The 27983-nt window shown below is 37.5% G+C and overlaps 1 protein-coding gene and 1 pseudogene across 2 annotated transcripts in view; one reads left to right on the top strand and one right to left on the bottom strand.

Annotated features, from left to right (window-relative positions):
- Positions 1-27983, top strand: part of NR2C1 (nuclear receptor subfamily 2 group C member 1) — a 40230-nt gene continuing 12247 nt past the window's right edge. The window contains exons 1-9 of one of the 2 annotated variants that reach the window (XM_068969992.1): positions 1-28; positions 8338-8409; positions 13340-13570; positions 16598-16679; positions 18241-18420; positions 19759-19906; positions 20007-20097; positions 23976-24169; positions 25351-25504. In XM_068969992.1, the coding sequence (XP_068826093.1) occupies positions 8356-8409; positions 13340-13570; positions 16598-16679; positions 18241-18420; positions 19759-19906; positions 20007-20097; positions 23976-24169; positions 25351-25504 (1134 nt within the window). In that variant the 5' untranslated portion in view covers positions 1-28; positions 8338-8355. Of the gene's footprint in view, positions 29-8337; positions 8410-13339; positions 13571-16597; positions 16680-18240; positions 18421-19758; positions 19907-20006; positions 20098-23975; positions 24170-25350; positions 25517-27983 lie in introns of both variants that reach the window. The other variant, XM_068969991.1, reaches the window with a different exon arrangement.
- Positions 11513-11980, bottom strand: LOC138077779 (small ribosomal subunit protein eS1-like; annotated as a pseudogene).

Genomic DNA, 27983 nt, shown 5'->3' with positions numbered 1-27983 from the left:
TAGGACGCCGCTCGGCAGAGAAGCGCCGGTAAGAAGGGTCGGGTGAGGAGAAAAGCGGCCGCAGCGGCGCCCGGGAGGAAGGCGGGGGGCCCTGGGAAGGTCCCTTCCTCCCAACAGCCAACGGGCGCGCCCCCAGTCCCCTCAGCAGCCTGAGGCTTCGGCCGGCAGAACCCGCTCTTCGGCATCCGCGGCGCGCTACTCGGGGCGGGCTGGGAGAGCGGCCGGAGCAGCGGGGCCGAGTGCGCGGGGCTCCGAGAAAGGCCGAGGCGGGAGCCGGAGCCGGGAGCGGGGTCCGGAGCCGGGAGCGGTGTCCAGAGCCCTGAGCGGGGCCGTGTCGGTGGGTTCGCGAGGGAGTCGGCGAGCGGCTCGGCGCGCACGGCAGCTTCTCCCGCGGCACCTCTGACCTTTCACCTACAGGGAACGCTTCCGTCTTGGCGCGGGCGCCGCTTCCCCAGCCTCCGGCAGCCGCACTCTGCCGCCGGGCCCGGGGTCGGAGTGGGCTCTAGCGCCTGCGGAACGTGGGAGAGGCCGGCCTGGCGGCGAGCCGAGGCGGATCCCTTTTACCACGAGCCTCTGACTTGTTCCTGTGTTTTTACTGGATCGACGGAATGACGCTCTCTACTTCACAGCCGATGGCGCAGGAGCGGCCGCTGCCTTTGGATCTCTCTCTTTAGAGAAAGAAAAGGCAGCGGCCGAATGTCCTCACTGCAGTGCGCGTCCAAGCTTCCTGCATCTCTTTTGTTGAGAAAGTCTGCTTCCAGCTCTTGCAGATACCGTTTTATGAATGGCAAATGTTGCCAGGTTGTTTTGTAACCTTCGCTATATAGGTCAACTGTTAAAAAATAATTGCTGGAAAGGGAAAACAAAAAGGCTTGAAATTAAGGCGTTTAGGGTTTTTGTGCCTCGGAACTTAATGGACCTTCGACTTTGAGGGTTTTAGAACAGTGCCTGCTGTGTGGTTGGTTTTAGATTTTAATTGTATGTCAGTTGGGTAGATGTACAATAAAGAAGGTATTTCTGTTTATTTTTAGAATGGATCGCAGAAAATGTAATTTCATCATTCTTTGTAGGAGCATTTCAGCTTTTTTAAAGGAAATCAAAGGCAGAAAACATTCCCAAAATATGTACTCTTTGTGTGTGCTACCCAGTATAATTCCTACTATTGTTGGAGAGAAGAAAGGAAAGAAATCGTTTATAAGAAAGGATTAGTAGTTTATATAATCATGTACCTTTTTTGAGCCATAGAACCCTCTGCAACCTTTTTAAATCTTTTATGAAAGCCATAGACTGTCTCTAGAAAAATGCACCCTTGCATAAAATTTTGTAAGTAGATATAAGTTTCACAACTGAGTTTTAAAGGTGGGAGAATTTAAATGAGGGAGGAGGAGCTTGGAGTTGTATATTGGGGAATAAAGAACATTCCAGTTTGTCCTGAAGGAGTCCCCTCTGGGACTGGAAGGAGATGAAATATGAAGATGGGGAAGTCAAACTATAAAGGAATGCTCCTTTGTGTCTGCAGTGCCAGGCGTGTTTATAAGGACTTAGTAAATACTGAAAAAATACCAGGAGAAGGACTGAAACTTTATTCTTTGACCATTAAAGAGGCACTGATACTTATGAAACAGGAGAATAAGGATGTGTTTCAGTTCTGTAAGCATCCCGAGATTTTGCTGTTGGTCAGAAGAGCTGACACATAAATGATTCTTGCCTTCTAGGGGTTTTTCATAGACACAGAGTTGAATATATTAAATATTCATCCAGGAAAGTTATTTCTGCCAGTAGCTGAAATTATACTCAAAGGATTCTTAACCTGAAGACCTTGGGCTGGCCGTAGGAGAGTTTACAAACTCCTTGAAATTCAGCATAGCATATATCATCAGTTGTAGAGTGAATGAATGTGAACCTGGTTTCTTGTGAGGGAAGCCTTAGCTCTGTCAGATTTTCTTTTATTTTTTATTTTTGGTTGCGCTGGGACTTTGTTGCTGCACCTTGCTTTCTCTAGTCGCAGTGCCCAGGCTTCTCACTGAAGTGTTTTCTTGTTGCGGAGTGTGGGCTGTAGTTGTGTGAGCTCAGTAGTTGCAGCACACGAACTCAGTAGTTGTAGTTAATGGACTTAGTTACTTCATGACGTGTGAAATAGTCCCAGACCAGGAATCAAATCCATGTTCCCTGCATTAGCAGGTGGATTCCTATCCACTGTACCACCAGGGAAGTCCCAGATTTTCAAATCTATGTTTGACCCACCCTACCAGGGGAAAAAAAAAAAATTGTTTTGCATCATATTTTCAAGCATTTTTTAGCTGCTACACAGAAAAATATGTTTTCCATCATGACTTAACACACAGATTAAATTGAAATAAGTCCTTACCCTCACTATACTTGATGCAGCATTTTCTATTCTAATTTCTTTCTTTTTTAAAAGAAGAAAATTTTGACCTACTATATTTCCCCATCCACAAGTGGCTCACAACAAGGAGTTTGCAAAATACTACTTTGTAACAAGAGCCTACAGTTGGTTGATGGGAGTAGGGCTGGTGGAGAAAGAGATGGACTGTTCATGATGTACTCAAAGAGCACAGACTTAAAATTTTGAACCTGAATGGAAGGAGGATGACACCACTGTTGTTGTTCAGTAAATAAATCATTTCTGACTCTTTGCAACCCCATGGACTGCAGCATGCCAGGCTTCCCTGTCCTTCACTATATCCTGGTGTTTGCTTAGATTTATCTCCATTGATTCATTGGTGGTATCTAACCGTCTCATCCTTTGCTACCCTTTTCTCCTTTTGCCTTCAGTCTTTCCCAGCATCAGGGTATTTTCCAGTGAGTCGGCTCCTCGCATCAGGTGGCCAAAGTGTTGCAGCTTCAGCATCAGTCTTTCCAGTGAATATTCAGGGTTGATGTCCTTTAGGATTGACTGATTTGATCTTGCTGTCCAAGGGACTCTCAAGAGTCTTCTCCAGCAGCACGTTTGGAAAGCATCAATTCTTTGGTGCTCTGCTTTCTTTTGGTCCAACTATCACATCTGCCCATGACTACTGGAAAAACCATAGCTTTCATGGATCACAGCCTTGTCATGGCGAAAGGGCTTGCTTGCATAACTCAATAAAGCTATGAACCGTGCCATGAAGGGCCACCCAAGACAAATGGGACATAGTGGAGAGTTCTGACGAAACATGGTCCACTGGAGGAGGGAATGACAAACCACTGCAGTATTCTTGCTATGAGAACCCCATGAACAGATTCAGATGGCATCACTGAGGGTATATTTTTCCTGTGGGGAAGATACATAGACATGAGATTGAGGTAAATGTGAAAAAAGAAGAATCAGAGGCAAAAATGTAAGACTGTATGTCTTCTGTATGTTAATTAGCTCTAGAGTAGTAAAGGCAGCATCCTCCTGTTTTTTTGCTTTGTCCCTCAGGTTGGTAAAAACGCTTTTCCTTCAGTGCCTGTTTCAAATGTCTCTTCTGTAAGATTTTCCCCAGACCCTCCGTCTCCAGTGTGATGGTTCTCCTGACCTGTTGCTCATTTATTGAGCACTTTGTTACTCAGCTAACTGTCAGGGAATACGTTTTACCTGTAAGAGACCGTTGTACACCGATACATATATATATGTGTGTGTGTGTGTATATATATAGATGTTGATATATTGGCAAATAGATGGGTGAAAAGTGGAAACTGTCAAATTTTATTTTCTCGGGTTCCAAAATCACTGCAGATGGTGAGTACACCCACAAAATTAAAAGATGCTTGCTCCTTGGAAGAAAAGCCATGGCAAACCTAGACAGCATATTAAAGAGCAGAGATATCACTTTGCCGACAGAGGTCCATTTGGTCAAAGCTATGGTTTTTCTGGTAGTCATTGGTACAAATGTGAGAGTTGGACCACAAAGAAATCTGAGTGCCGAAGAACTGATACTTTTGAATTGTGGTGCTGGAGAAGACTCTTGAGAGTCCCTTGGATGGCAAGGTGATGAACCCAGTCAATCCTAAAGGAAATCAACCCTGAATGTTCTCTGGCAGGATGAAAGCAAAAGCTCCAGTACTTCAACCACCTGATGCGAAAAGACAACTTATTGGAAACAACCCTGATACTGGGAAAGACTGAGGGCAGGAGGAGAAGGGAGTGACAGAGGATGAGATGGTTAGATGGCGTCACTGACTCAATGGACGTGAGTTTGACCAAACTCCAGGATATAGTGAAGGACAGGGAAGCCTGGCATGCTGCAGACCATGGGGTCGCAAGGAGTTGGACATGACTTAGCAACTGAACAACAGCATACATTGACAAAGATATTTTCACAAACTCAATTTTTACAAGAATATTTTGAGATAGATTTTACTGAATCCATTACATTTATAAGCAAACAGCCTTAAGTGACTGACATGTAGTTAAACATTTAGTAAATAGTAAAAATGGGATTGAAAGTCTGATTTATTGACGTGACTCTATGGCACACTCAGTTCAGTTCAGTTCAGTTCAGTTCAGTCGCTCAGTCGTGTCCGACTCTTTGCAACCCCATGAACTGCAGCATGCCAGGCCTCCCTGTTCATCCCCATCTCCCGGAGTTCACTCAGACTCACGTCCATCAAGTCTGTGATGCCATCCAGCCATCTCATCCTCTGTCGTCCCCTTCTCCTCCTGCCCCCAATCCCTCCCAGCATCAGAGTCTTTTCCAGTGAGTCAGCTCTTCTCATGAGGTGGCCGAAGTACTGGAGTTTCAGCTTTAGCATCATTCTTTTCAAAGAAATCCCAGAGTTGATCTCCTTCAGAATGGACTGGTTGGATCTCCTTGCAGTCCAAGGGACTCTCAAGAGTCTTCTCCAACACCACAGTTCAAAAGCATCAATTCTTCGGCGCTCAGCCTTTTTCACAGTCCAACTCTCACATCCATACATGACCATAGGAAAAACCATAGCCTTGACTAGATGGACCTTAGTTGGCAAAGTAATGTCTCTGCTTTTGAATATACTAACTAGGTTGGTCATAACTTTTCTTCCAAGGAGTAAGCATCTTTTAATTTCATGGCTGCGGTCACCATCTGCAGTGATTCTGGAGCCCAAAAAAATAGTCTGACACTGTTTCCACTGTTTCCCTATCTATTTCCTATGAAGTGATGGGACCGGATGCCATGATCTTCGTTTTCTGAATGTTGAGCTTTAAGCCAACTTTTTCGCTCTCCTCTTTCACTTTCATCAAGAGGCTTTTTAGCTCCTCTTCACTTTCTGCCATAAGGGTGGTGTCATCTGCATATCTGAGATTATTGTCATAAACCCCCTCCTATATTTCTCTGTTTTTCTCTTTATCACTACTTCCTAGTTTACTTTGTAACATTTCCTCCTGCTGCTGCTAAGTCGTTTCAGTCGTGTCTGACTCTGTGCGACCCCATAGACGGCAGCCCACCAGGCTCCCCGTCCCTGGGATTCTCCAGGCAAGAACACTGGAGTGGGTTGCCATTTCTTTCTCCAGTGCATGAAAGTGAAAAGTGCAAGTGAAGTCGCTCAGTCGTGTCCAATTCTTCGCAACCCCATGGACTGCAGCCTACCAGGCTCCTCCATCCACGGGATTTTCCAGGCAAGAGTATTGGAGTGAGGTGCCATCGCCTTCTCCATTCGTAGCATTTAGTACATGGTAATTTTAAAAATCTGTTTCCTTATTAAAATATAAGCTCCATGCAGCAGAGATTGTCTCTGTCTTAGTCACTGTGAAGTCCAATAGTCACACAGTGCCTGATAAGTATCTTTCAGTAAATATTGATGCTTTCTGAGTTCAAATAAAAATACCAGGCAGTGTTAAACACTACAGGTTCGTTGGAAAAAAATTAGTCCATAGGAAAACTACGAGTTCTTTCTCTTTAGAAGTTTTTTTATCATCTACACAGATAAACCCAGGTGCTTTAGAAGATAAATAGGCACAAAATACAGTGGATTAGAAATGAAGGAATGTTTACTTTTCTAATTACCCTTTAGTAGATACCCATTCAAAAAGCAGAAAATAAGTGGCCTGTAAATCTCCACTTAGAGAAGTCATCATTAATATTTGAGAATGTTTGTATATTTTATTTATTGTCTGTTTCTCCTACTATTCAGTCCATGGATTCTCCAGGCCAAAATACTGGAGTGGGTAGCCTTTCCGTTCTCCCAGGGGATCTTCCCAACCCTGGGATCAAACGTAGGTCTCCCACATTGCAGGCAGGTTCTTTACCAGCTAAGCCACAAGAGAAGCCCAAGAATACTGGAGTGAGTATAGCCTATCCCTTCTCCAGTGGATCTTCCCAACCCAGGAATCAAATCCAGGTCTCCTTCATTACAGGCAAATTCTTTCCCAACTGAGCTATCAGGGAAGCCCTTGTTTTAATACTCCTTGATGTTTAGAAAGATACATCCCTAACATTTGGAAAACTGCCTGGCTCATAGTAAACACTCAACAATTATTGTTGAATGGAAGAATATTGCATGAATTATTGGATCAATGAGTAGGAAAAGTTTTAAGGCTTTGATAAACATTCGCAAATTTCTGGGAAGGTTGTTTCACTTTAGACTTACATCAACAATATGTAAAGAATCCTTTTTTTCCTCGTTTTTTTTGAATTAAATTTAGTCTTGGAAAACAAACACATGTTGATCTAGTGATTCCATGGCAGTTGTGGTAGAGAGAGAAGCCATTAGCAGAGACATGGCAATATGAAGCAACGTGGTAATAAATTCAAGGAATTACAAGTAGTACATATGGCTAAAATGTAAGGTTTAACCATTGGCACCTCACATCCTATAATTAAAGGGAAGGCTTTGAAGAACATTAAGAGCTAAAATGTTAAGTATATACATTAGAGCAGTCTGGCACCACAGTGTTAAGGTATTAATAGCAAGTGGGTGAATGTTATTGGACCTTGAGGTCAAGAAACTGGGAGAATGGCAGGAACGGGACAACAGTCTGTCAGTCTTCAGTAAGTAATGTAATTGAAAGAGAAGTGAATGAATGACATTAAAAACTGGTATAACTCACTTAAGTGAGTCTCAAAGGAAGAGTTTTTCATGTAGGAAAAGTAAGCGGCCTTGTTCAAAAGACTGCATTCACAGTGTCCTTGAGATCTACATAGAGTGCATAGTGGGACTAGAGATGCAGTTACCCACAAGAGCTCTGTACAGGACTCTCTTGTCTGGTGGCATGAACCCGCATGAATTGCATGGGAGGCAACAAAGATTTCTGAGAATTCATGCCAGCAGAAATGTCTGCCAGCATGAACTGAAGGGGACATAAATGGGATGAAATGAATGAAGGCTATTGGAATTCTGGAACTCTGGAATACTGGGTGGGTCAATAGGGCTGTTCTGTTTTGAACATATGTTACCTTTTCCAAAAAAAGGAAGAATGACACCCTGTCCCCCCAACCCCCCGCCAAAATGGAGCAGAGTTTGGGAGGATTCCTGTTCCATCATGGACCCAGATCACACAGGCTTTGCTAGTAACCGTCTCCTTGGTTGGGTTTCAGAGAGGTTGAGGGCACTTAACTGGCACTGCTTTTCAAGTGGGAGATAGTTGAGTGATTAAATACTATATATTGCTTTTAGAACAAGTAATTGAAACATTTAAGGTTTTAAAAGTGATTGAAAGACAAGTAATTAAAACAATTTGGTGATTAATATTCATTATAATTGTAGAATATTAGTCAATTTATGATGGTATATAATATGATAAAGTCAAATGATTTTTGTATTCTTGACTACCTGATATAGAGAAAAAACAAATGTCAAAGTCAATCTGTTAATCTTACTGACTCTCAAATCTCTTTGAAGAGTTTTATGTTAAAATTCAAATTAAACTTAACACGTAAGAACAATGAAGAACAATCACAAAATTATGGAGAAATCTTCTAGCTTTCTGGATGAATATTTTGTCAGCTTTTACAGTATACTGATTAAAAAGTATGTTAAATGGCTACAGTGATGTATTTGTTTATAGACTGGATTGACTTTCTTTAATTAATAAACCATTCCTGAACTATATCGAAGGTCTGTGGTTTAGTCTTCAGTAACTTTGAAAAGTGAAATTGTTTGGTATTGAATAAGTTCTTTTTAATAGACGTTTTCAAAATTTGTAAAAGCAGAGAATAGTTTTATGAACTCTTGTATAAACGTCAGCAGTCTTTGATAATTGTCAACACACAGCCAATCTTAAGTTGTTTATTCCTTCCCATCTCTACCCTCTACCTCTTCCCACAACCAGAATATTTTGAAGCAAATCCTAGCTATCATATAATTTCATTTGTAAATTCTTCAGTTAATGTGTTTTGTGGGCATAACTGTGAAAAAGCATCTTTTTATTTTTGGCAGGACACTGGTAATCAAATTATGGCATCCATAGAAGAAATTGCACGTCAAATTATCGAACAACAAATGGGAGAGGTATGTCTTATTTACTGTTCATTAACTGCTTAACCAAACTGATTTATACAAATAAGTTTGCTAGGTTTTGGTGGCACAGAGATAAAAGATACCCTCGATTGTCAAGATTGCCCAGAGAAATATCAATAATATGCAGATGACACCACCCTTATGGCAGAAAGCGAAGAAGAACTGAAGAGCCTCTTGATGAAAGTGAAAGAGGAGAGTGAAAAAGTTGGCTTAGAGCTCAACATTCAGAAAACTAAGATCATGGCATCTGGTCCCATCACTTCATGGCAAATAGACAGGGAAACAGTGGCTGACTTTATTCTTGGGGGGCTCCAAAATCATTGTAGATGGTGATTGCAGCCATGAAATTAAAAGACGCTTACTCCTTGGAAGGAAAGTTATGGCCACCAACCTGCTGCTGCTGCTGCTAAGTTAGTCGTGGCCGACTCTGTGCGACCCCATGGACAGCAGCCTACCAGGCTCCTCTGTTCACGGAATTCTCCAGGCAAGAGTACTGGAGTGGGTTGCCATGTCCTTCTCCAATGACCAACCTGGACAACATATTCAAAAGCAGAGGCATTACTTTGTCAACAAAGGTCCATCTAGTCAACGTTGTGGTTTTTCGAGTAGTCATGTGTGGATGTGAGAGTTGGACTATAAAGAAAGCTGAGCGCTGAAGAATGGATGCTTTTGAACTGTGGTGTTGGAGAAGACTCTTGGGAGTCCCTTGGACTGCAAGGAGATCCAACCAGTCCATCCTAAAGGAGATCAGTCCTGGGTGTTCACTGAAACGACTGATGTTGAAGCTGAAACTCCAATACTTTGGCCACCTGATGCGAAGAGCTGACTGATTTGTAAAGACCCTGATGCTGGGAAAGATTGAGGGCAGGAGGAGAAGGGGACGAAAAAAGATGAGATGGCTGGATGACATCACCAACTCAATGGACATGAGTTTGGGTGGACTCCGGGAGTTGGTGATGGACAGGGAGGCCTGGCGTGCTGCAGTTCATGGGGTTGCAAAGAGTCGGATACGACTGAGCAACTGAACTGAACTGATTTCAGTTCACTTTGATCTAGTGAGAGATGGTTGAATAATTGGACAATAAAAATAGAATATATTCAGTGCTATGATAGGTAATTGTGTAGAGTGTAATTGGGAATTGGGAACATGGAAGAAAAACAGCAAATGAAGAGTTGTGGGGTGTGAGGATCTAGTCAGAGACTGTTTCTGGAGGGTGTGAAATCTGAGGTTTACTGGACCATTAGAAGGAGATCTATATCATATAAACAGTTGTGTTCTAGTAAGAAGTTCTATAGTCCAGAGGTTTTCAAAATATCATCTAGGGACTCAGAATCAGCAAGGTCCAAACCATTCTCATAATAGTACTAAAATGCTGTTTGTCTTCTCACTATCATTCTCTCACAAATATGTGGTGTAATTTTCCAGAGACTACCCATTACATGATATGTTAAAATATGTCACAATTTAAAAGGTGTGCATAACTCATTGAACCAGCGTTTTCCAGATGACCAGTGCATGATGTAACAAAATCACTCATAAGTGAAGGATTCACATTGCAGGATAGACCAAGAGATTTTAATATATTGGTTGGCCAAGAAGTTAGTTGGAGTCTCTTGTATCATCTTACAGAAAAACCCAAATGAACTTTTTGACCAACCCAGTAGTTTCTGATTCTACATTGCAACTAACCTCTAAAAAGTTCTGATTCTACATTGCAACTAACCTCTTAAAAGCTATCACTTTTCAAGTTTTGATGTCATATCAAAGAACAGTTTACACATTTTGAAGAAGCAATTAAGATATTCTTCCCCTTTTTACCCAAAAAATATAAGGCTGGATTTTCTTTCTTTCTTTTAACCAAAACAGCCTTTGCAGCAGATTGAATGCACAGGCACGTATGAGTATCCAGCTTCTATTAAGCCAGACATTGAATCTGTTTGCAAAAATGTAAATCAGTGCCTCTGTCCTCCACTAAATTTTTTTTTTGTTTGGAAAATGTACTTATTTTTCATTAAATAAATATGTTAATATTTAATGGGTTATTTTAAAATGAAATAATATTTTAAATTTTTTCTATTTGAATTTCAATATGGTAAATATCAATAGATACAACCTATGTAAATAAAAGCTGTTTGGGCTCTCAGTGATTTTTATTTATTTTTTTAGGCATGTAAAGAAATCCTAAGACCTGAGAACTGTTTCCATAATCTATTTACTCTTCTTTATTGAAGGCTACTTGGATCACTTCAGTTTCTAATTATAATTATTGTGCTGCAGTAAACATACTTTTACCCATCTAAGCAAAGTGTTTCCAGGCAATAACAGTTGGACCCTGCATGTACCTGATGCTCTTGTCTCTAAGAAATAAATGTGAGCCATTAGATTTTTATTCAGTTTACAATTAATATTTCTGATAGGAATATTCTAAAATGAAATGTATAACAGCATAAACTTTACATGGTAAAATTACAGATGAACTGAAACCTCTTATAGGTATCATTGAAAACTGCAGAAATTGTTAGTGGGGAGGATGGAGACTAGACTTGGTAGAAGTAACCTATGCAAAACGAAACAGTTAAGACTGCAGCCAGGAAAATAGGTCATGGTAGAAATACTAGTCGTCAACGGAAACTCAAATTGGTAGTAGCCATAATCAATACAGTGTGCTCTAGACAAAAACTAATTAGTGATTCAGAACTGTGCTGTAAATTTTGTGCAGAAAATAGTTGTCTTTTTTTTTTTCTACCACAAGTAAGATCTTTTGTCATCATTAAAAGTACACATTTTAAACAGATTCTTGGACTGGTGGCTCATATTCACCAACTCATTTAACTTTAGCACCTGTCTCATCCCCAGTAGCTTTTCCAGAACTACTACCTTCACCATGTAGCTTCATGAGTTTTCCCAATTCAAACTTGGGCTCCTTTAGCATTTTTTGCTTTTCTAATGAAGACATCATGGAGTGGATAAATAGATTGGCAAGTCTTTTCCAGTGCTATCTGAAATCAGTTTATTGACCGCCTCTTTCAAGTCATTCATCTGCACCTCTCAGGTCATTATTTTTATCATCTTCTTGGGGATCTGGCGTACCTGCTAGTGCTGAGTGTAAAAGGTTTTCCAAATCTGATGGTTGCGTTTGTTAGTTACCACACAGAACAGATGAAGCAAGTAACCATCGGTAGTCTTGACATCAACATGAGCTTCAATCATGGTTTGCCGCTTTTTGACCATGAAATACAACATTACGGATAAGATCCATGCCATGAAAATTAGTCAGGCAGTTTTTGCCCTGAACATTTTCAATAATTAGCTTGAAATTTCTAAATGCTACTTCATCACTCTGCAGATTAGCAAGACTCACTTCAAAAACATAATCTTTGAGATTGATGTGATTTTGGTTCCTTGAGTTCTTGTGAACAGTGTTTTCCCAGTATTCCTTATATTGAACATAGCTGGTGCTTTCACATCATACCAATCTTATTTAGAAACTGGGTCAACCACTTTCTTCTTGGCTCTCTTTTTGCCTCCTTTCATAAGGCGCTGGTTCTTGACGACCACCATGGGGCTGCTTAGAGAGCCAGAAAAAGTAAAAAATAGTCTTGAAAATAATTTCAGAGAAATAGAAAAAACTTGGAAACAAATCAGCTTTGCCATTTTAAAATTGAATTCAGGGAATTTAATTGGCTTAATGAGTTTTTTTTCCGTAAAATATTTGCTAAGCTACAACGAAAACCCTCAATGCTAGGCTATTCTTTTTATTCATGAACTTTTTCATCTCCAGACTGCTCTATCTCAGTAAATGACAATTCTGTCCTAATTGGTCAGGCCATAATCATCCTCGACTATTCTCTTCTCATATTCCATATCCAGTCCAGCAGCGTATCTTGTCGCCTCTCCCTCTATAAAATATCCCAGACCGCTTTTTACCGCTAGCGTGGCTACCACCCTGATCTTGGCCTGTGTCTCTGCCTGTATACAGTACCCAAGTGCTGCCAGTGTTTGTGCACTAGCTTCCTTTCTGGTCTCCCTTAATTCTGTTCTTAAACATTCACAGTCTGATCTTTACACTAAATCTAGAAAGATGCTGTTTGCAAAACATCCTGCCACGTCTCTGCTCTGTAAGCCCTTCAGTGGATCTCCATGTCATCCAGTAGGAAATCAGATGTTGTATGGCCTACAAGACCCTCTTCAGTTTGGCCCTTTTTGTTTCTCACATCCCATTTCCTTTCATAAATCTCTCTCCCATCCAGTTTCACTCACACAGCTCTCTTGCTGTGTCTCTTGCCTCAGCGATATCAAACACACTCTTCCTGCCCCACAGGCTGCTTCCTCTACTAGGGATGCATTTCCCCTAGCTAGTCCTAAGCCTTGGTCTGTTCCTTCACTCAGGTCTGTGCCGAGATGTTATCTCCTCATCACTCTCATTCCATCAATAACCCCCAGCTTACCCTGTTTTATTTTACTTTGTAATATATAATACCACCTGACAATATTATTTGCTTGTTTTTTATCTGCCTTTCCTCACTAAAGTAAAAGCTTTATGAGAATAAAAATTTTGTTTTGTTTATTATTATATCCAGGGACCCAGAACAAACAGCGATTGGCAAATAGAATATACCCAGTATATGTTTATGTATATGAAAGGTAGAAAGGAGGGGAAGGGAAGGAATCAAAATAGTGAAGTCCAAGTGTTCTTACTATTGTAGCTTTATTTACACATTTGTTTATTTCTGTAGGGTAGGATGTCATCGAAGTAGAATTGCTAGATTAAATGGTATGTATGTTATGTGTATTACATTGAATCTGTGTCTGTAATGGTATGCTTTCTAGTCTAGCTTTGTCTGAAGAAATGAGAAAAATTGTCCTTAGAGAAGGAAAAAGATTAAGTTGGCTTAATTACTAATGACATGATTGTATTAGATTGTTACAGAGCAGCCTACTGGCCAGAAAATCCAGATTGTGACAGCACTTGATCATAATACCCAAGGCAAACAGTTCATTCTGACAAATCACGATGGCTCTACTCCAAACAAAGTCATTCTGGCCAGGCAAGACTCTACTCCAGGAAAAGTTTTCTTCACGACCCCAGATGCAGCAGGTGTCAACCAGTTATTTTTTACAACTCCTGATTTGTCTACACAACAGCTCCAGGTAAATTCATAGAGTTTCTCTTTAATCCTATCCTTGAAAAAAAGAAAAAGCATATCATAAAATAAGTCCTGACATTAAGACTTTATATCCTGCATGTTCAGTAGGAAAAGATCTTGTATAAAATTAGGTGCTACTTTCTCCTATGGGCCACTATACTTTTCCTCACACATCCTCACAGCGTATATTTTGGTGGGTTTTTAGTGGCATATAGTAAGATCCGCTCTGGCTGGGGGGCAGGAAGGAATTTAACAAAGAATGTAGAGAGCTCAAAGTACTGTTAGAAAGGCTGAAAGAACAATTGTAGGTCAGGTTTCCAAGAATAACTATGGGAGCCTGCTTCAGAACTTGATTCTAGGTGACCGTCTGCTTTTGCAGTTAGGAAACTTCCAAATCAGGAGCATCTACAGAATTCTGTAACTGCAGTTTCCAAGACCAAGATGCCTCTGTTGTGAACAAGCCAGATCAAGAAGTCCATATTACAGCTAGCAGCTTTGTGGCCTTTGCTTCCCTTTTGTTATACATCCTCACTAATGTAGTAAGCAGTCTAGCCTATGGGATGCTCTAACACTGGAATTCAGTCAGTGGTGTAAATTAACTTTACATTGTTTTTTATTTTTGCTAGTTATACATTATTCTTCAAAGAGCCAGCTAAGGCTTTTATACAATTATGTAGCTGCTGTTTTTACCACTGGTTGCTATGTTTGAATATAAATACAGTGAACCCTTAAGTTGGCCTCCAGAAGCTTTGGTGAGGGTGCTAACTTAAAATTGGATTCCATATTTTGTGATGAAAAGCTAATCAAGAAAAGTTCCTTTTAGAATTGAAAAGCTCCAAATTCGTAAGATACAAAATTATGCCTATATATCCTCATAGATTCTATTATTCTTCCAATTACACAATTTTATATTACTTTTAAAAACAGCTAATGTAGAAAATGGATAAAATATATAAAGTTATTAGAAAGAAGTCACTAAAAAAATGTATGGCATTATCTATACCCTAATTTCTTTATTTTTTTTTCATAAACAGGCTTGATTTTCTTAAGAACAGTTTTGTATTTACAGAAATACTGAGCATTTAGTATAGAGAGTTCCCATATAATCGCCCAACACACAATTACTTATTAACATTCTACATTAGTGTGATATATTTATTATAAATAATGAACTGGTAGTATTTATACATTAGCTAAATTCCATAGCTTTCCCTAATTCTTACCTAACGTCTGTCTGTTCCAGGATACCAAATTATAGTACATTTGTTGCGTTTCCTTTGACTCCTCTTATCTGTGACTCCTTATATTTGGTGACTTTGATAGTTTTAAGTTATGCTGGTCAGGTATATTATAAATTGCCTTATTGTGGGACTTGGTCTGATGTTTTCTTCATGGTTAGACTGGGGTTGTGGGTTTGGGGGAGTAGTTAGCAGACGTTAAGTGCCGTTTTCATCACATCATTCCAAGGGTACTTCCTATCATCATATTTATGACTGGTGACATCAGTTGGCTGAAAAGGTGTATATCAGATTTCTTTGAAGTTAATCTTTTTCAAAGGTTTTCTTTATTTAAAAAATAAAAATAATATCAGTACTTTGCATCTCTAAGAGCAATGAAAGAGAAACAGGTATAGGATGGAATTCCCCTAGGCCAAGATTTGATTTCTGTTCTAGTGACCTAAGATGGAATGTGGGCAGGCCCATTAACCTCAGTGTCTCTTCCACCCTTAGGAAATTAACAAATAAAAGATTAGCACTGTTTGCAGTAGATATGCTATTTAAAAAAAGATAGATGTTTGTCAGAGATGTTTTCAAAGGATATCTAATACCAGAAATTGTTTTTAAGTTTTCATTGAAGACTGATTTTTATGGCGATATAAGAGGAAATTATGCTACTATAACATAGTAAGGGACAGCTATTTTATTTTTGAAAAATTTTTTTGGCCCTGCTGCATGGCATGCAGGATCTTAGTTACTCAACCAGGGGTCAAACCCAGACCCTCAGCAGTGAAAGCGCAGAGTGCTAACCACTGGACCACCAAGGAATGCCCTGGGACAGCTCTTTTAATGACTATTTAAAGTTTTTAAAATCAGAATTGTTCATGAAGGCATTCACACCCCTCAGAGAAGGAAAAGAGTCAAAGTAGAGGATTATTTTGTGAGCTGTTTTAAAGCAGGGGTAGGTTTTTACCATTTTGAAGCTTGAATTTAATTTGTTCACATTTCAAAAGATTGAAAGAAAATGACAGACTGAAGGATAAACCTAAAAGAAGAAACTAGTATTTCTTTGTATTATATTAGCTGTACCTAGTGATGAGCTCTTAATATAGTTTAAAGAGATTTAGTAATTTGCCCAAGGCCACTCCATCTAGTCCCTAATAATTTGCTGTCATTAACAGACTCCAGAGTCCATGTTCTCAACCTCTGCACCTAACCCAGTCCTTAGACAGCTGAATGAAAAGTTTATACCTTTGTACATCGTTCATGTTCCATAGTTAAAGTAAATGCTTCAACAGATTTCTTTTTTCTTCATAACCTTTTTATATTAAAAAAAATTAGATTTCTCTTTTTATACTATTATAGTTTATTTTAGTCATATCATTCTATGGGGAAATGTTCTGAGTTATTCAAAAACAAATGTCACAATAGGACAGATAATTTCTACAGTAATTTGATGTGATCTGTATGAATAGTGAATACTTTATGGGTGAGATACAGTGAAAAATATACTCATGTATTTGTGTGTTTAAGACCCTTTTTACTTTAATGAATTGTTATGGAACAAACCAAAAAGGTATTATTTCTGTCTGTACTTTTTATAACATTGAAATTTTAATCTTTATGTAAAGAAAATTAAGAATAGTTTAATTGATACATGCATAATAATAGAGTTCAAAGTTTCAGAGTAACTTACAAAAAAGAAAGCAAAAAGTAATATGAAAGTTCTTTTAATTTTTTACATAAGAGTATTACTGAGTAACAACAAATTATTGTTTTCTTGTTTGTTTGTTTGTTTGGGGGGGTTTCTTTAGTTCTTAACAGATAATTCTTCCTCAGAACAAGGACCAAATAAGGTTTTTGATCTTTGCGTAGTATGTGGAGACAAAGCATCAGGTAATACTACAAATAACCTGCTATACTTGTTGTGTTGTTAGAATAACTGCCTTACCTACTGCATTTCTTCTACTGAAAGTAAAAAGTAAAATAAAGGAACCTGTTGTTTTTATGGTTCATATTTGTAGCCTATGAAATTTAACTGATTTTCCCCCAGAGCTTTTTATTCACCTGAAGGTTTTTTATTTCACTGCAGTTTAATGTGATCTTGCAATGACATAAAATGCATATTTCAAAGAATTATGAAAGGCAGTTTCACTTTTTTGAAAGTAAACTGAACATGTGGAAATTTTTCTGAATGTGAAACCAGTTTTGTCAAAAGTTTTGCTTAAAAATTAGTTGTGATCCTTAATAACATGTAACATTAGATTATTAATCTACCTTTTGAGCCCTGTTCTCATTCTAGGAATACAGAGTAATAGATTACTGCAGTGGAAAAGCTCTGGTGAACCCTGATGAAATGCTCTGCATAGTTGAGCAGACATTTCTCCAAGCCTGTTTTTAGTACTCAGGTTTATACCATTTTAGTTCTGGCCATTGTTCCTTCATGCCCAGAAATACATACCCATATTTATTCATACATATTCAAAAGTACCAGTGAGATAAGTTTAAGGGCCCAGCTTGTTTTCCTTCATCATTTTTATCTTTCCCATAGCTTCATTACAAAACTTGTACTAGAGCTTTTCCTGGAGTATGTTCAGTTTGTTAATAGTTTTTATGCGAAGGATATGGTTTGTGAAAATTGATAAGTTTATCAAAGTGTAACAGATTTCTCCAGAAATTTAAAGATGGGACTCACTATGAGGAAGGATGATTAGATTTCAAATACTAACTGACATTATATCCTTTTTTTAGAGCATAGTTTTCAGAATAAAATAGCTTTATAAAGTATATTTTTGTTGTTAAGTTGCTAAGTCATGTCCAGCTCTTTGGACCCCATGGACTATAGCCCTCCAGGTTCCTCTGTCCATGGGATGTCCCAGGCAAGAATACTAGAGTAGGTTGCCATTTCCTACTCCAAGGGATCTTCTCAACCTGGGCATCAAACCTGCGTCTTCTGCATTGGTAGGTGGAGAAGGAAATGGCAACCCACTCCAGTTTTCTTGCCTGGAGAATCCCATGGACGGAGGAGCTTGGTGGGCTACAGTCCACGGGTCACAAAGAGTCGGACACGACTGAGCGACTTCACTTTTCTTTACCACTGAGCCAGCAGGGAAACCCTTAAATAGTACATAATAGAATTGTACTTTGTAAGTGATCTCAGAAGTGAAAGTAGTTTTTATATCATGGGTTATGGGTGATTTTGTTTCTTCTCTTTCCCAAATTTTCCATGTCATTGTTGAAAGTACTTTACAATATTTAAAATCTCATATTGTGTAGTATATTTTATCAGAGAATTGTTTGTGTCATTCTCTGGTAGTTCGTAAAAAAAAAAAAATCATGTCATAAATTCAGAAATCTCAGTTTCAGCTCATGCTTTAAGGATAGATGTGGGCGGGCCTACTTCATTTCAGTTCTGAAAACATGTGACTTTTGTATTTTCTTGAACATTTGTTTCTAGGGCGTCATTATGGAGCAGTAACTTGTGAAGGCTGCAAAGGATTTTTTAAAAGAAGTATCCGAAAAAATTTAGTTTATTCATGTCGAGGATCAAAGGACTGTATTATTAATAAACACCATCGAAATCGCTGTCAATACTGCAGGTTACAAAGGTGTATTGCGTTTGGAATGAAACAAGACTGTATGTATTAGCTTTTAAGGAGAAAATACTTTTAAGAATTCAGGCAAACTCCTAGAAATTACTCGTTAAAATATGTCAAATATATATGGTTTTTAATTTAAAGTTTTCCAACAAAAATATAGAAAGATGTGAATGTGTATTTTTTATATGTTCAACAGATCTTAACTGAATGCCTATAATGCCAGGCATGTAATTTTAGTTTGGATCTGGTAATAATAATTTTTTTAAAAAAAGGTAATTAGATACCAGTTTAGTTTTTCACCAAACTATTAATACTAAAGTGGTTAATAAGGTAATGACAGTACTAGCTTGTGTCATTACCTTAGTTTTGATTGAGCTCTCATTGTGCTTTACTCTGTATATAGCATATAAGTTAACTTATTTGTTCTCACATCAGAATTGTCAGTAGATACTACTGTTAGCCATTTTACATTTGTGTGAACAGAGGAAATTTAGAAACTTGCCCAAGGTCACATAACTAATAAGTGGCAGAACTTGGATTTGCATCTTGGCAGTTTTGTCTTTCTCAGAAAACGTACATTTAACAACTTCAGTATACTGTCTCCTAAGTATCATGAAATAAAATTGCTGTAAAATTTATTGAAAGTTGCTCAGTCACATCCAACTCCATGGACAGTAGCCCTCCAGGCTCCTCTCTGTCCATGGATTCTCCAGGCCAGAATACTGGAATGGTTAGCCATTCCCTTCTCCAAGGGCTCTTCCCAACCCAGGGATCAAACCCAGGTCTCCCACATTTCAGGCGGATTCTTTACCATCTGAGCTTTACCAGGGAAGGCCATAAAATTTATTACCTCTATTTTTTTTATTAACCTCTATTTTATAAATAAAAACTAAGCAATTGAGTTGCTGCTCAAAAATCTCCTTGCCCTGTACAAATTGAAAAACCAAAAAATTTAAAAAAAACTCCCTGCCGTTAATTAAAAAAAGATTTGACTTGGGTCTTTTTGTGGTTCACTGTCAGTATTGTCTTCAGTTGTTTAAATACTTTATTTTTTAATACTCTTAGGTATATTAGATATGTAAAGGACTCCTAACTTCAGGTTTTCCTTCTTCACAGTGAACTTTTAAAAAGTAGGAATTCTGCATTTCTGCCACAACTAGGGCAGGGAGAGAAAAGAGAACAAGAGAGATGCACAGTGGCCAGTTTTACTATTTGAAGCAACTTCGTTGAACTTGAAAAATAATTTCTAAAGATTGATGGTTATCTTTAGAGTTATGGTAACCATGTCTCCCATAACAACATTGCTGACCTAGAGCTTGCATTTATAATTGCTTATAAATTCTGCATTGTGATATAAATTTGGCACATTTTTGTAGCTGTTCAGTGTGAAAGAAAACCCATTGAAGTATCCAGAGAAAAATCTTCCAACTGTGCTGCTTCAACAGAAAAAATCTACATTCGAAAAGACCTTCGAAGCCCGTTAGCCGCAACTCCAACTTTTGTAACAGATAGTGAAACTGCAAGGTATAGTAAAAAAAAGAAAACAGCAACATATATTAAGTAGGAGGTCATTTTTTGTCTTCCTAGTGAAACGAAGGCTAAAATTTGTACTTATTTGTTACAGGTCAGCAGGACTTTTAGATTCAGGAATGTTTGTGAATATTCATCAATCTGGAATAAAAACTGAGTCAACTATGCTGATGACACCAGATAAGGTGTGTTTAGTACAATTAATTTAAAGCTTAAAATTGCTTAAGCTCATAAAAGTTTTCCCTTTTCTCCTCCATCAGTTTGTCCAATTGATTTGGTCCTAAATATTTCGGGTTACAGATTTTTGTTTTTATTTTAATGAAAATTATCAACTGGTAGTATCAAATAACAAAACTAAAAAAATTTGGTAATGAGTTCAGTGTTCCTTATTTAAGGGAAAATAAGATGAGCAGATTACAGTGCTGATAAGCAGTGGAGCACTCTAGTGGAGGAATTTTAGACAAGAGTTAGTTTTATAGAGGATTTGAAGCAGCAAAAAGGAAACAGAGGTTGGGATGGGCCCAGAGTTTGGGCTTCCCTGTAATGTTCTCGGGTCCTGCTGTCTAGGGTGAGGTGAGCTCACTAAAGCTGGAGCTAGAGGATTATTACTGGTGTATGATAGGTTTCTTTGACAGATGTTTCCTTTAAGTGCAAACTGACTCAAGTTGCAGTTCAGTCTGAAACTGAACTGAAGTGTCTGACTAAAGTGTCTGGATCTTTGCAACCCCATGGACTACAGCATGCCAGGCCTCCCTGTTCATCACCAACTCCCGGAGCTTACTCAAACTCATGTCCATTGAGTTGGTGACTCCATCCAACCATCTCATCCTCTGTCGTCCCCTTCTTTTCCCACCTTCAGTCTTTCTCAGCATGAGGGTCTTTTCCAATGAGTCAGTTCTTCGCATCAGGTGGCCAAAGTATTGGAGCTTCAGCAAGAGTCCTTCCAATGAATATTCAGGACTGATTTCCTTTAGGATGAACTGGTGGGATCTCCTTGCAGTCCAAGGGACTCTCAAGAGTCTTCTCCAACACCACAGTTCAAAAGCATCAGTTCTTTGGCTCTGAGCTTGCTTTATAGTCCAACTCGCACATCCATACATGACTACTGGAAAAACCATAGCTCTGACTAGACGAAACCTTTGTTGGCAAAGTAATGTCTCTGCTTTTTAATATGCTGTCTAGGTTGGTCATAGCTTTTCTTCCAAGGAGCAAGTGTCTTTATATTTCATGGCTGTAGTCACCATCTGCAGTGATTTTGGAGCCCAAAAAATAAAGTCTGTCACTGTGTTCATTGTTTCCCTATCTATTGGCCATGAAGTGATGGGACCAGATTCCATGATCTTAGTTTTCTGAATGTTGAGCTTTAAGCCAACTTTTTCACTCTCCCCTTTCATTTTCATCAAGAGGCTCTTTAGTTCTTTGCTTTCTGCCATAAGTGTGGTGTGAAATGGGCCAGGTCACTGGAGCAGCCTCTGTTTTGTGAGTCCTGATAAATTAATTTTATCAGTAGAAATGTTCATTTTTCCACTGGAACCAACTATAGCTTCAATGTGGAAAAGTCTTCTGGGTTTCTTTCATCTTAAAAGTCCTCAGATATAGAAATGTATAATAAGTATAAAATTCTTTATATTCCTTTTGTGTTCTCCTACAAACTTTTTAGTGTTAAAATGTTGATATGTAAAATATTTCAGGTGAAGAGAAATTCTTCACGCACCTCACTTAAAACACTGACTTGAATCAAGAGTAGGAACAGAATTGCATGAGCTCTCATGCTATGTATCCAAGTCATCTGGGTCCCCTTAGAGATTTGGAGCAGCTCTTTATTGAGCAAGAGGTCTGAAAGGAAAAAAATTTGCTTGTTTAGATCGAGCATGTGAAATTCCGTAGTGTTTGAAAGCCCCTTATAAGAACTGAAAACAAACATTGTTCCTGAAGGCAGATTTCAGAGAGCCTGTTAGCTGATGTTTCTCTTAACCTATAATGTAATCTGGTTTCATATGCCCTATGAGATTATTTATTCTGTATATGGCCAGATTTGTGTTGTTAGTTTTTGTTTGATACTTTAAGGCAATCTTAATTCTTGTGCTCTGGAATCAAATTTCATCTGCCACTTACTAGCTGCATAACCTTGGGCAAGATATTTGACCTTAGTGCTTCAGTGTCCTTCCTCATCTATAAAATAAGTGATAATAAGAGTGTCTGCCTTACAGGTTGGCCTTTAGCATATTGTTATTAATTATGGAGATTTGGTATGTTACCATATATTTTGGAATTACATTCAAGACTTCACTTAGCCTTATCTACATGATTTGTGCTTAGAATGGTAGTTACAACTTCATTGACATATTAACTTCTTTAGGGAAGGAAGAGAACTAAGATTTGTTGAAAATTTTTGTAATACTTGCCCAGACACTGTACTTCTCTAAATGTCTTTATATTAAATTGTGTTAATAACCTTGTTTGGTTAGTTTCTGACAAATGGTCCCAAAGCTGTCAAGCTACAATGTAAGTCCTTTCCACATTAAGCACCTGTCTAGATAGACATGTTATGAAATGGAAGAGAATATATAAATGTTTTAGTTGAAAATTAAAACACCTAAAAATGTCAGCTCCTTTTACATGTATATATGAAGGCAGGAGCAGGGGTTAGGAGCACAGGCTTTCCTGTCAGACTGATCTGACTTTCCTTCCTGCCTCTACTGCTTACTGCTAAAGTGACAATGAGTAATTCTTCTTATCAGTAATACAGGGACAGTGATTCCAATTTCACAGGAATGTTGTGTGGATTACATAAAATACATACAAAGGTTGCAGTCATGTAAGAAACTCAGTAACTGGTGGATTGCTCAGTACATAATTCTGGGACCATTCTTTAGTTTGGGGAGAGCACAGAAACTATTTTGTCTATGTATTCACTGAAATCAGTTTCACATAAACTAAAGAATTGATATAGAAAAATTCAAGGAAACGTGTATTCTCTTAGAACTAATCATTATCACTAAAAAACCATAAAGATATAATGAAAAATTTTAAATATCTGTGGACCTGTCAGAAGTCATAGAAGGCAAGTGAAGAGCCTTTCATTTGATGAGGGTGGAATGATTTGAGCATTTATGAAAGAATGACTAATGAGTAAAATATATAAAAATATGAATTTAAAATGATACTCAGAATTCACCTTTCATCATAAGTTGCTTGGGCATTGATTCATTGCTCTAAAATTGATAAATAAAAGGAAGAAAAATCAACCATCTATCTGCTTTTTCTGTACAGATTATATTTCTGGGTAGTCAGAGAGTTGAGCAGATTTTCTCATAAAAGAATTGTGGCTACTTCATGCATAAAGAATGTACACATTAACAAAAATAAAAACTGGTGACAGATAGGAAAACATGCAATATATAACAAAAGCCCAGTCTCTTAAATAATGTAGAGGGACTTTCCAACTTGATGTTTAACACATTTAACACAGTGGCTGGTAAAACTTGGCATCCTGGAAGTCTGTTCAGTAATACACTTTTCCACTTTTCTTTTTTTTCTCTATTCCTTAATAAAACATTAATTTTATCCTATGCAACTTTCAGGTTTGCATAATAAGTTTTGGAAATTACAGCAATATCAAAATTTTAATGCTGGAAGATCTTGAAAGCTCATCTAATTTAATATCCTTTTATAGGGAAGGCAACTGTTACAGGATTTGCCTGGTAGTCCTGGTTCGATCCCTGGTCAGGGAATTAGATACCACATGCCACAGCTAAGACCTGGGGCAGGAAGTACCTTTTTAATAAAAGAAAGCAATTGTTATGTGGACAGATAGCCATTATGTACAATTTTTAGTTTAAAGTCACCTGTGTAAATATTAATATTTCCCAGGAAATGTGCCTGATATTTTTAAACTTGTTCCCTCAAGTTTCCAAAAGCTCAGAGCTCTTTGATTTTACTTTCTAGATTTCATTTATTTTTATATACTTTTCTTTTGGCATTTCACATTCTAGAATTAGATATTTAAGATTGAAATGTTAACTGATACCAATTTGCAGAATTTCAATTTTTTTTTTTAAAGGCTGTATCATGTCAGGGAGATTTAAGTACATTGGCCAGTGTGGTTACATCATTAGCAAACCTTGGAAAAACTAAAGATCCTGCTCCAAATAGTAATGAAGTGTCTATGATTGAAAGCTTAAGCAATGGTGATACTTCTTATACCTCTTTGTGTGAATTTCATCAAGAAATGCAGACTAACGGTGATGTTTCAAGGTAAGATCTGTTTTGATCATGTGTCCCTTTGCCAATTGTCCTTTAGTATCTCTTAAAAAATACTGTTAGGTTAAATATTATTTACAGAAGTTTCAAAAACCAATTATTTCTATTAAACTTAGAAAATTTAAGTCATAAGTAAATTTTCATTGAAAAATTCTATTCACTATAAAATGATGTCCAGCAGGTTACATTGTAAATAATGAGCAATAAGTAAATATGATAAGATTAGAAATGTAGCCATAAAATTCAGGAGTTTTTTGTTTTTTTTTTTCCAATAAAGATGATAATTTGGGTCTGATTTTTCAGATGTTTTAGTTGCCAGATTTTATATTCTGTGTATTTAAAGTTTAACATATATCTTACTAGGCAGTCATTTTTCATTTCCTCCACCAATTTCTGGTGATGAAAATAGGTTTTAAAAATTGGGTTGAATCCATTATAGTTTTAAGTTTACACTTCAGGAAACTTGTATCAGAATTCTACTTTTCATTCTTTCGCTATTAATACGTAGAAACCAGCTTTTTTCAGGCTTTTTTCAGACGCTGTTCGAGGGAACTGCATTTAAGAATCTCACTAAGTACTTTGTTGAACATGAGGTTTTAAAGAACTGTGGAAGCGCTCTCACTGAAAAATACAGGGAGCTATTTTGACTAGTTATTTGCTAATATTAATTATTTGCCGTCCTAATCTCAGATTCTTATAGTTCAGATATAGCTGTGTTATCATAAGTTTAGAGTATTCTCTGCATTTTAAAATAAAATTAAAAACCTAACTTTGTGTTGTGTAAAATAAAGTCAACTTAAGTTCTTGCCCTTGTTCTTCTAAATAACTTCTGTATGTAAAATAAATGGCCTGATACCTTGTTGTATCAAATATTTAACTTGTAAAAGGAAGCGTAAGAATTTTTCTCCCCTTAAATCATGTAAGTTTTTTAAAAAGACATTCTCTAGTAAAATATATTAATAATAAAGTTTTTCATACTATACATTTGAAGTTTAATTTGTTACTTTTGGAGAGTGAGTCAGAGACAACACTGATATAGAATGCTTAGTGATATACCAAAGTTCTATTTTCTAAACAGTTTTTAAGGCCTAAATCTTAATTTCCAAATTTTATATAGAATTCTCATTTTATTGTGGAGATTGGCCAAGCTCACAGCTTCTAATGTCTCCTTATAGGGCATTTGACACTCTTGCAAAAGCTTTGAATCCTGGAGAAAGCACAGCCTGTCAGAGCTCAGGAGAGGGCATGGAAGGAAACGTACACCTAATTGCTGGAGATTCAAGCATAAATTACATCGAAAAAGAGGGGCCACTTCTCAGCGATTCACATGTAGCTTTCAGGGTATTTCTATATGTGTATATATTTCATAATTTTTATGTTGTGTGACCATTTTGATTTTAATTGTCCTTTCAGAAGTCAAAATATATTTGTTGTGCTTTTAAACTCAGAGATACCCCAAATAGGATTCGAAACAGCAGCTAAATCATAAAATAACAGCTCAATAAAACATCCTATTTACATAGTACTCATAATATTAATTAATGTGTTTAAGATTATAAAAGCTAGCTTTTAGGACATTTGGACATGATTTTTTTTCGATTAGACTCTGTTAGACATAGTTTGTTGATGGTAGTGTTCTTAAGCATTGGTGTTCATCATGTGTGGAATCCACTGGTTTTATTCAGTGCCTAGCTACTACTGCTTTAGTGTAAATCAGTATCTACGACCCAGATTTTCTGCGCTTACCACGTTAACTGTAAAGAACACAGTTAATTATATAATGCCTCAGCTAGCTAGCTCTCCGCCTCATTTTAAGAAGGTTAAAACTATTTAATTTTTGGTTTTTAACTTTTTACACTTTAACCATTTGGAGAAGGTACATCTGTAATTTCTTTTTTGCTTCCTTAAATATATTTATGATGGATAACAATACATGCAGAATACTAGAAACAGTACATGTAGAATATTAGAAAATAACATCTGGCATTTGATTTGTCATTCAGATAATATTCGAACTACAGCTATAGGGAGGCTGACCATTGAGACATTGAGACCCTTCGTTAAAATTCTGCTGTTTCGATCCCTCTGTTTATCTTTGCTCTGCCCACCCTGACATGTTAGCAAATCATATGCAAGTGGTTGAAAGTGCTTAAGAACTCCTAGTTAGCAGTGCATAGCATAGCAGTCCTGGACTACCTGAGGGTAGTTGCTCGTAACTTTACTGGAGATTATAAAGTTCCATGGGCTTCTTATGAACATATATACAGTTATCAAATAGATATGTGTGCTACTGGCAGAAATAGTGAACACAAAATAAATCTAACCTTGGCCGGGGACTTCCCTGGTGGTCCAGTGGTTAAGACTCTGTGCTTCCACTACAGGTTGGTCACGTGGGTTCCGTCCCTTCCTGAAACTAAGATCCCACATGCTGTGCGGTGCAGCCAAAAAAAAAATCTAACACTGATCAAAGCTGCGTATGATAAAATTTATTCCTACAAAATGTGGCTTGGTAGAAATGACTCAGAGAAAAGTCACATTTAAATAATTGTGGCTGTAATTTGATATAGTTGACAAAAATGTATCAGGGAAACTAGTCTTTATGGAACATTTTACCAAAGTTAATTTACATGAAAAAATCAGAAATGCTTTATTTGTACTTTACAGGAAAAAATGTTATGGGGGCTAGAGGAACAGGCAGTGAAAATAATCAGGGTCATCCTTCAAAAATTTGTTTTGGACAGATGACTTGGGGAAATTAAAACATTTTTCTTTCTAGAATTGGCCTTGATATAATGCTGGAGGTTTTTCTTGGCTTTAAGAAAATTATGTATGTAAAACAGATAAATTCTAAGCCATTTTTTCTCTATAAAATAATACAATGTGGCAGTCTTTTGAATAACAGGTTCTAGTGTATATTGCAGGTGGTTTCAGTTTCACGATTAGAGTGACAGAGTTTTCAACATTGCCACCACTATTGTGTAAATCAGGGCGCATCTGTATCTTTTAGCCCTAATATCCAGTTTTTACATATTGTAAGTATTTCATTTGTTTTAGAATGATTTTAAACTACTTAGCAAAGGGTAGTCTTGTTTTTGCACCCTAATCCTACCCTTAAAACTAGTAATCTTTGGTAATTTTCCTGACTTTTCAGGGTTTTTTTTTTTTTCCCCTACTCACCATAGGCAGTATGAAAATGTGTGATAGTTTCCAATTTGTTTTTTATATACTTATGTGTGGAAACAGTTGCATCCTAACAATTAAATTTATGATGCTTAATATCTACTTATTATAATTCTCTTAAGGAATGATATTTTAGTTTATTGCTGTAGTAAACATTTCTCAAACATTTTAAAAATTATCTTTTCACATGTGAAATTCCAGCTGTTGATTGTCCTGTTTTATTACTTGACACCATTTTGTAAGTAGACAAACCACTTATGGCTAACATTGAACAAAGGAAATTAATATTTTTTGCATTTTTAGCTAACATTTCCAGAGAACTTTGGTATCATTTCAATGAAAAGCTTTGATCTGTTTGGTATCATAGATACCTTTGAGAACCCGTTAAAAGCTATATATTCACTCCCCAGAAAAACGCACATGGGCATTTCCACCTGTCCCCCAGCAGAGGTAGCTGCTGTTAACTGTGTGGTGTATCTCCTCCTATCATATATACAATACACATAAAGTGTGTATCTATATACATACACTCTTTTTAACATATATTGGTTCATCAATATTATTTTTCTATTTTTTCTGCTTAGATGTCTGAAATGTCTTTTCTATGCTGTCTCAGTTTATGTTACTA

Source organism: Capricornis sumatraensis, chromosome 4 (genome assembly GCF_032405125.1).
Source record: "Capricornis sumatraensis isolate serow.1 chromosome 4, serow.2, whole genome shotgun sequence".
Lineage (NCBI taxonomy): Eukaryota > Metazoa > Chordata > Mammalia > Artiodactyla > Bovidae > Capricornis > Capricornis sumatraensis.
This window is presented reverse-complemented; position numbering and strand designations above follow the sequence as displayed.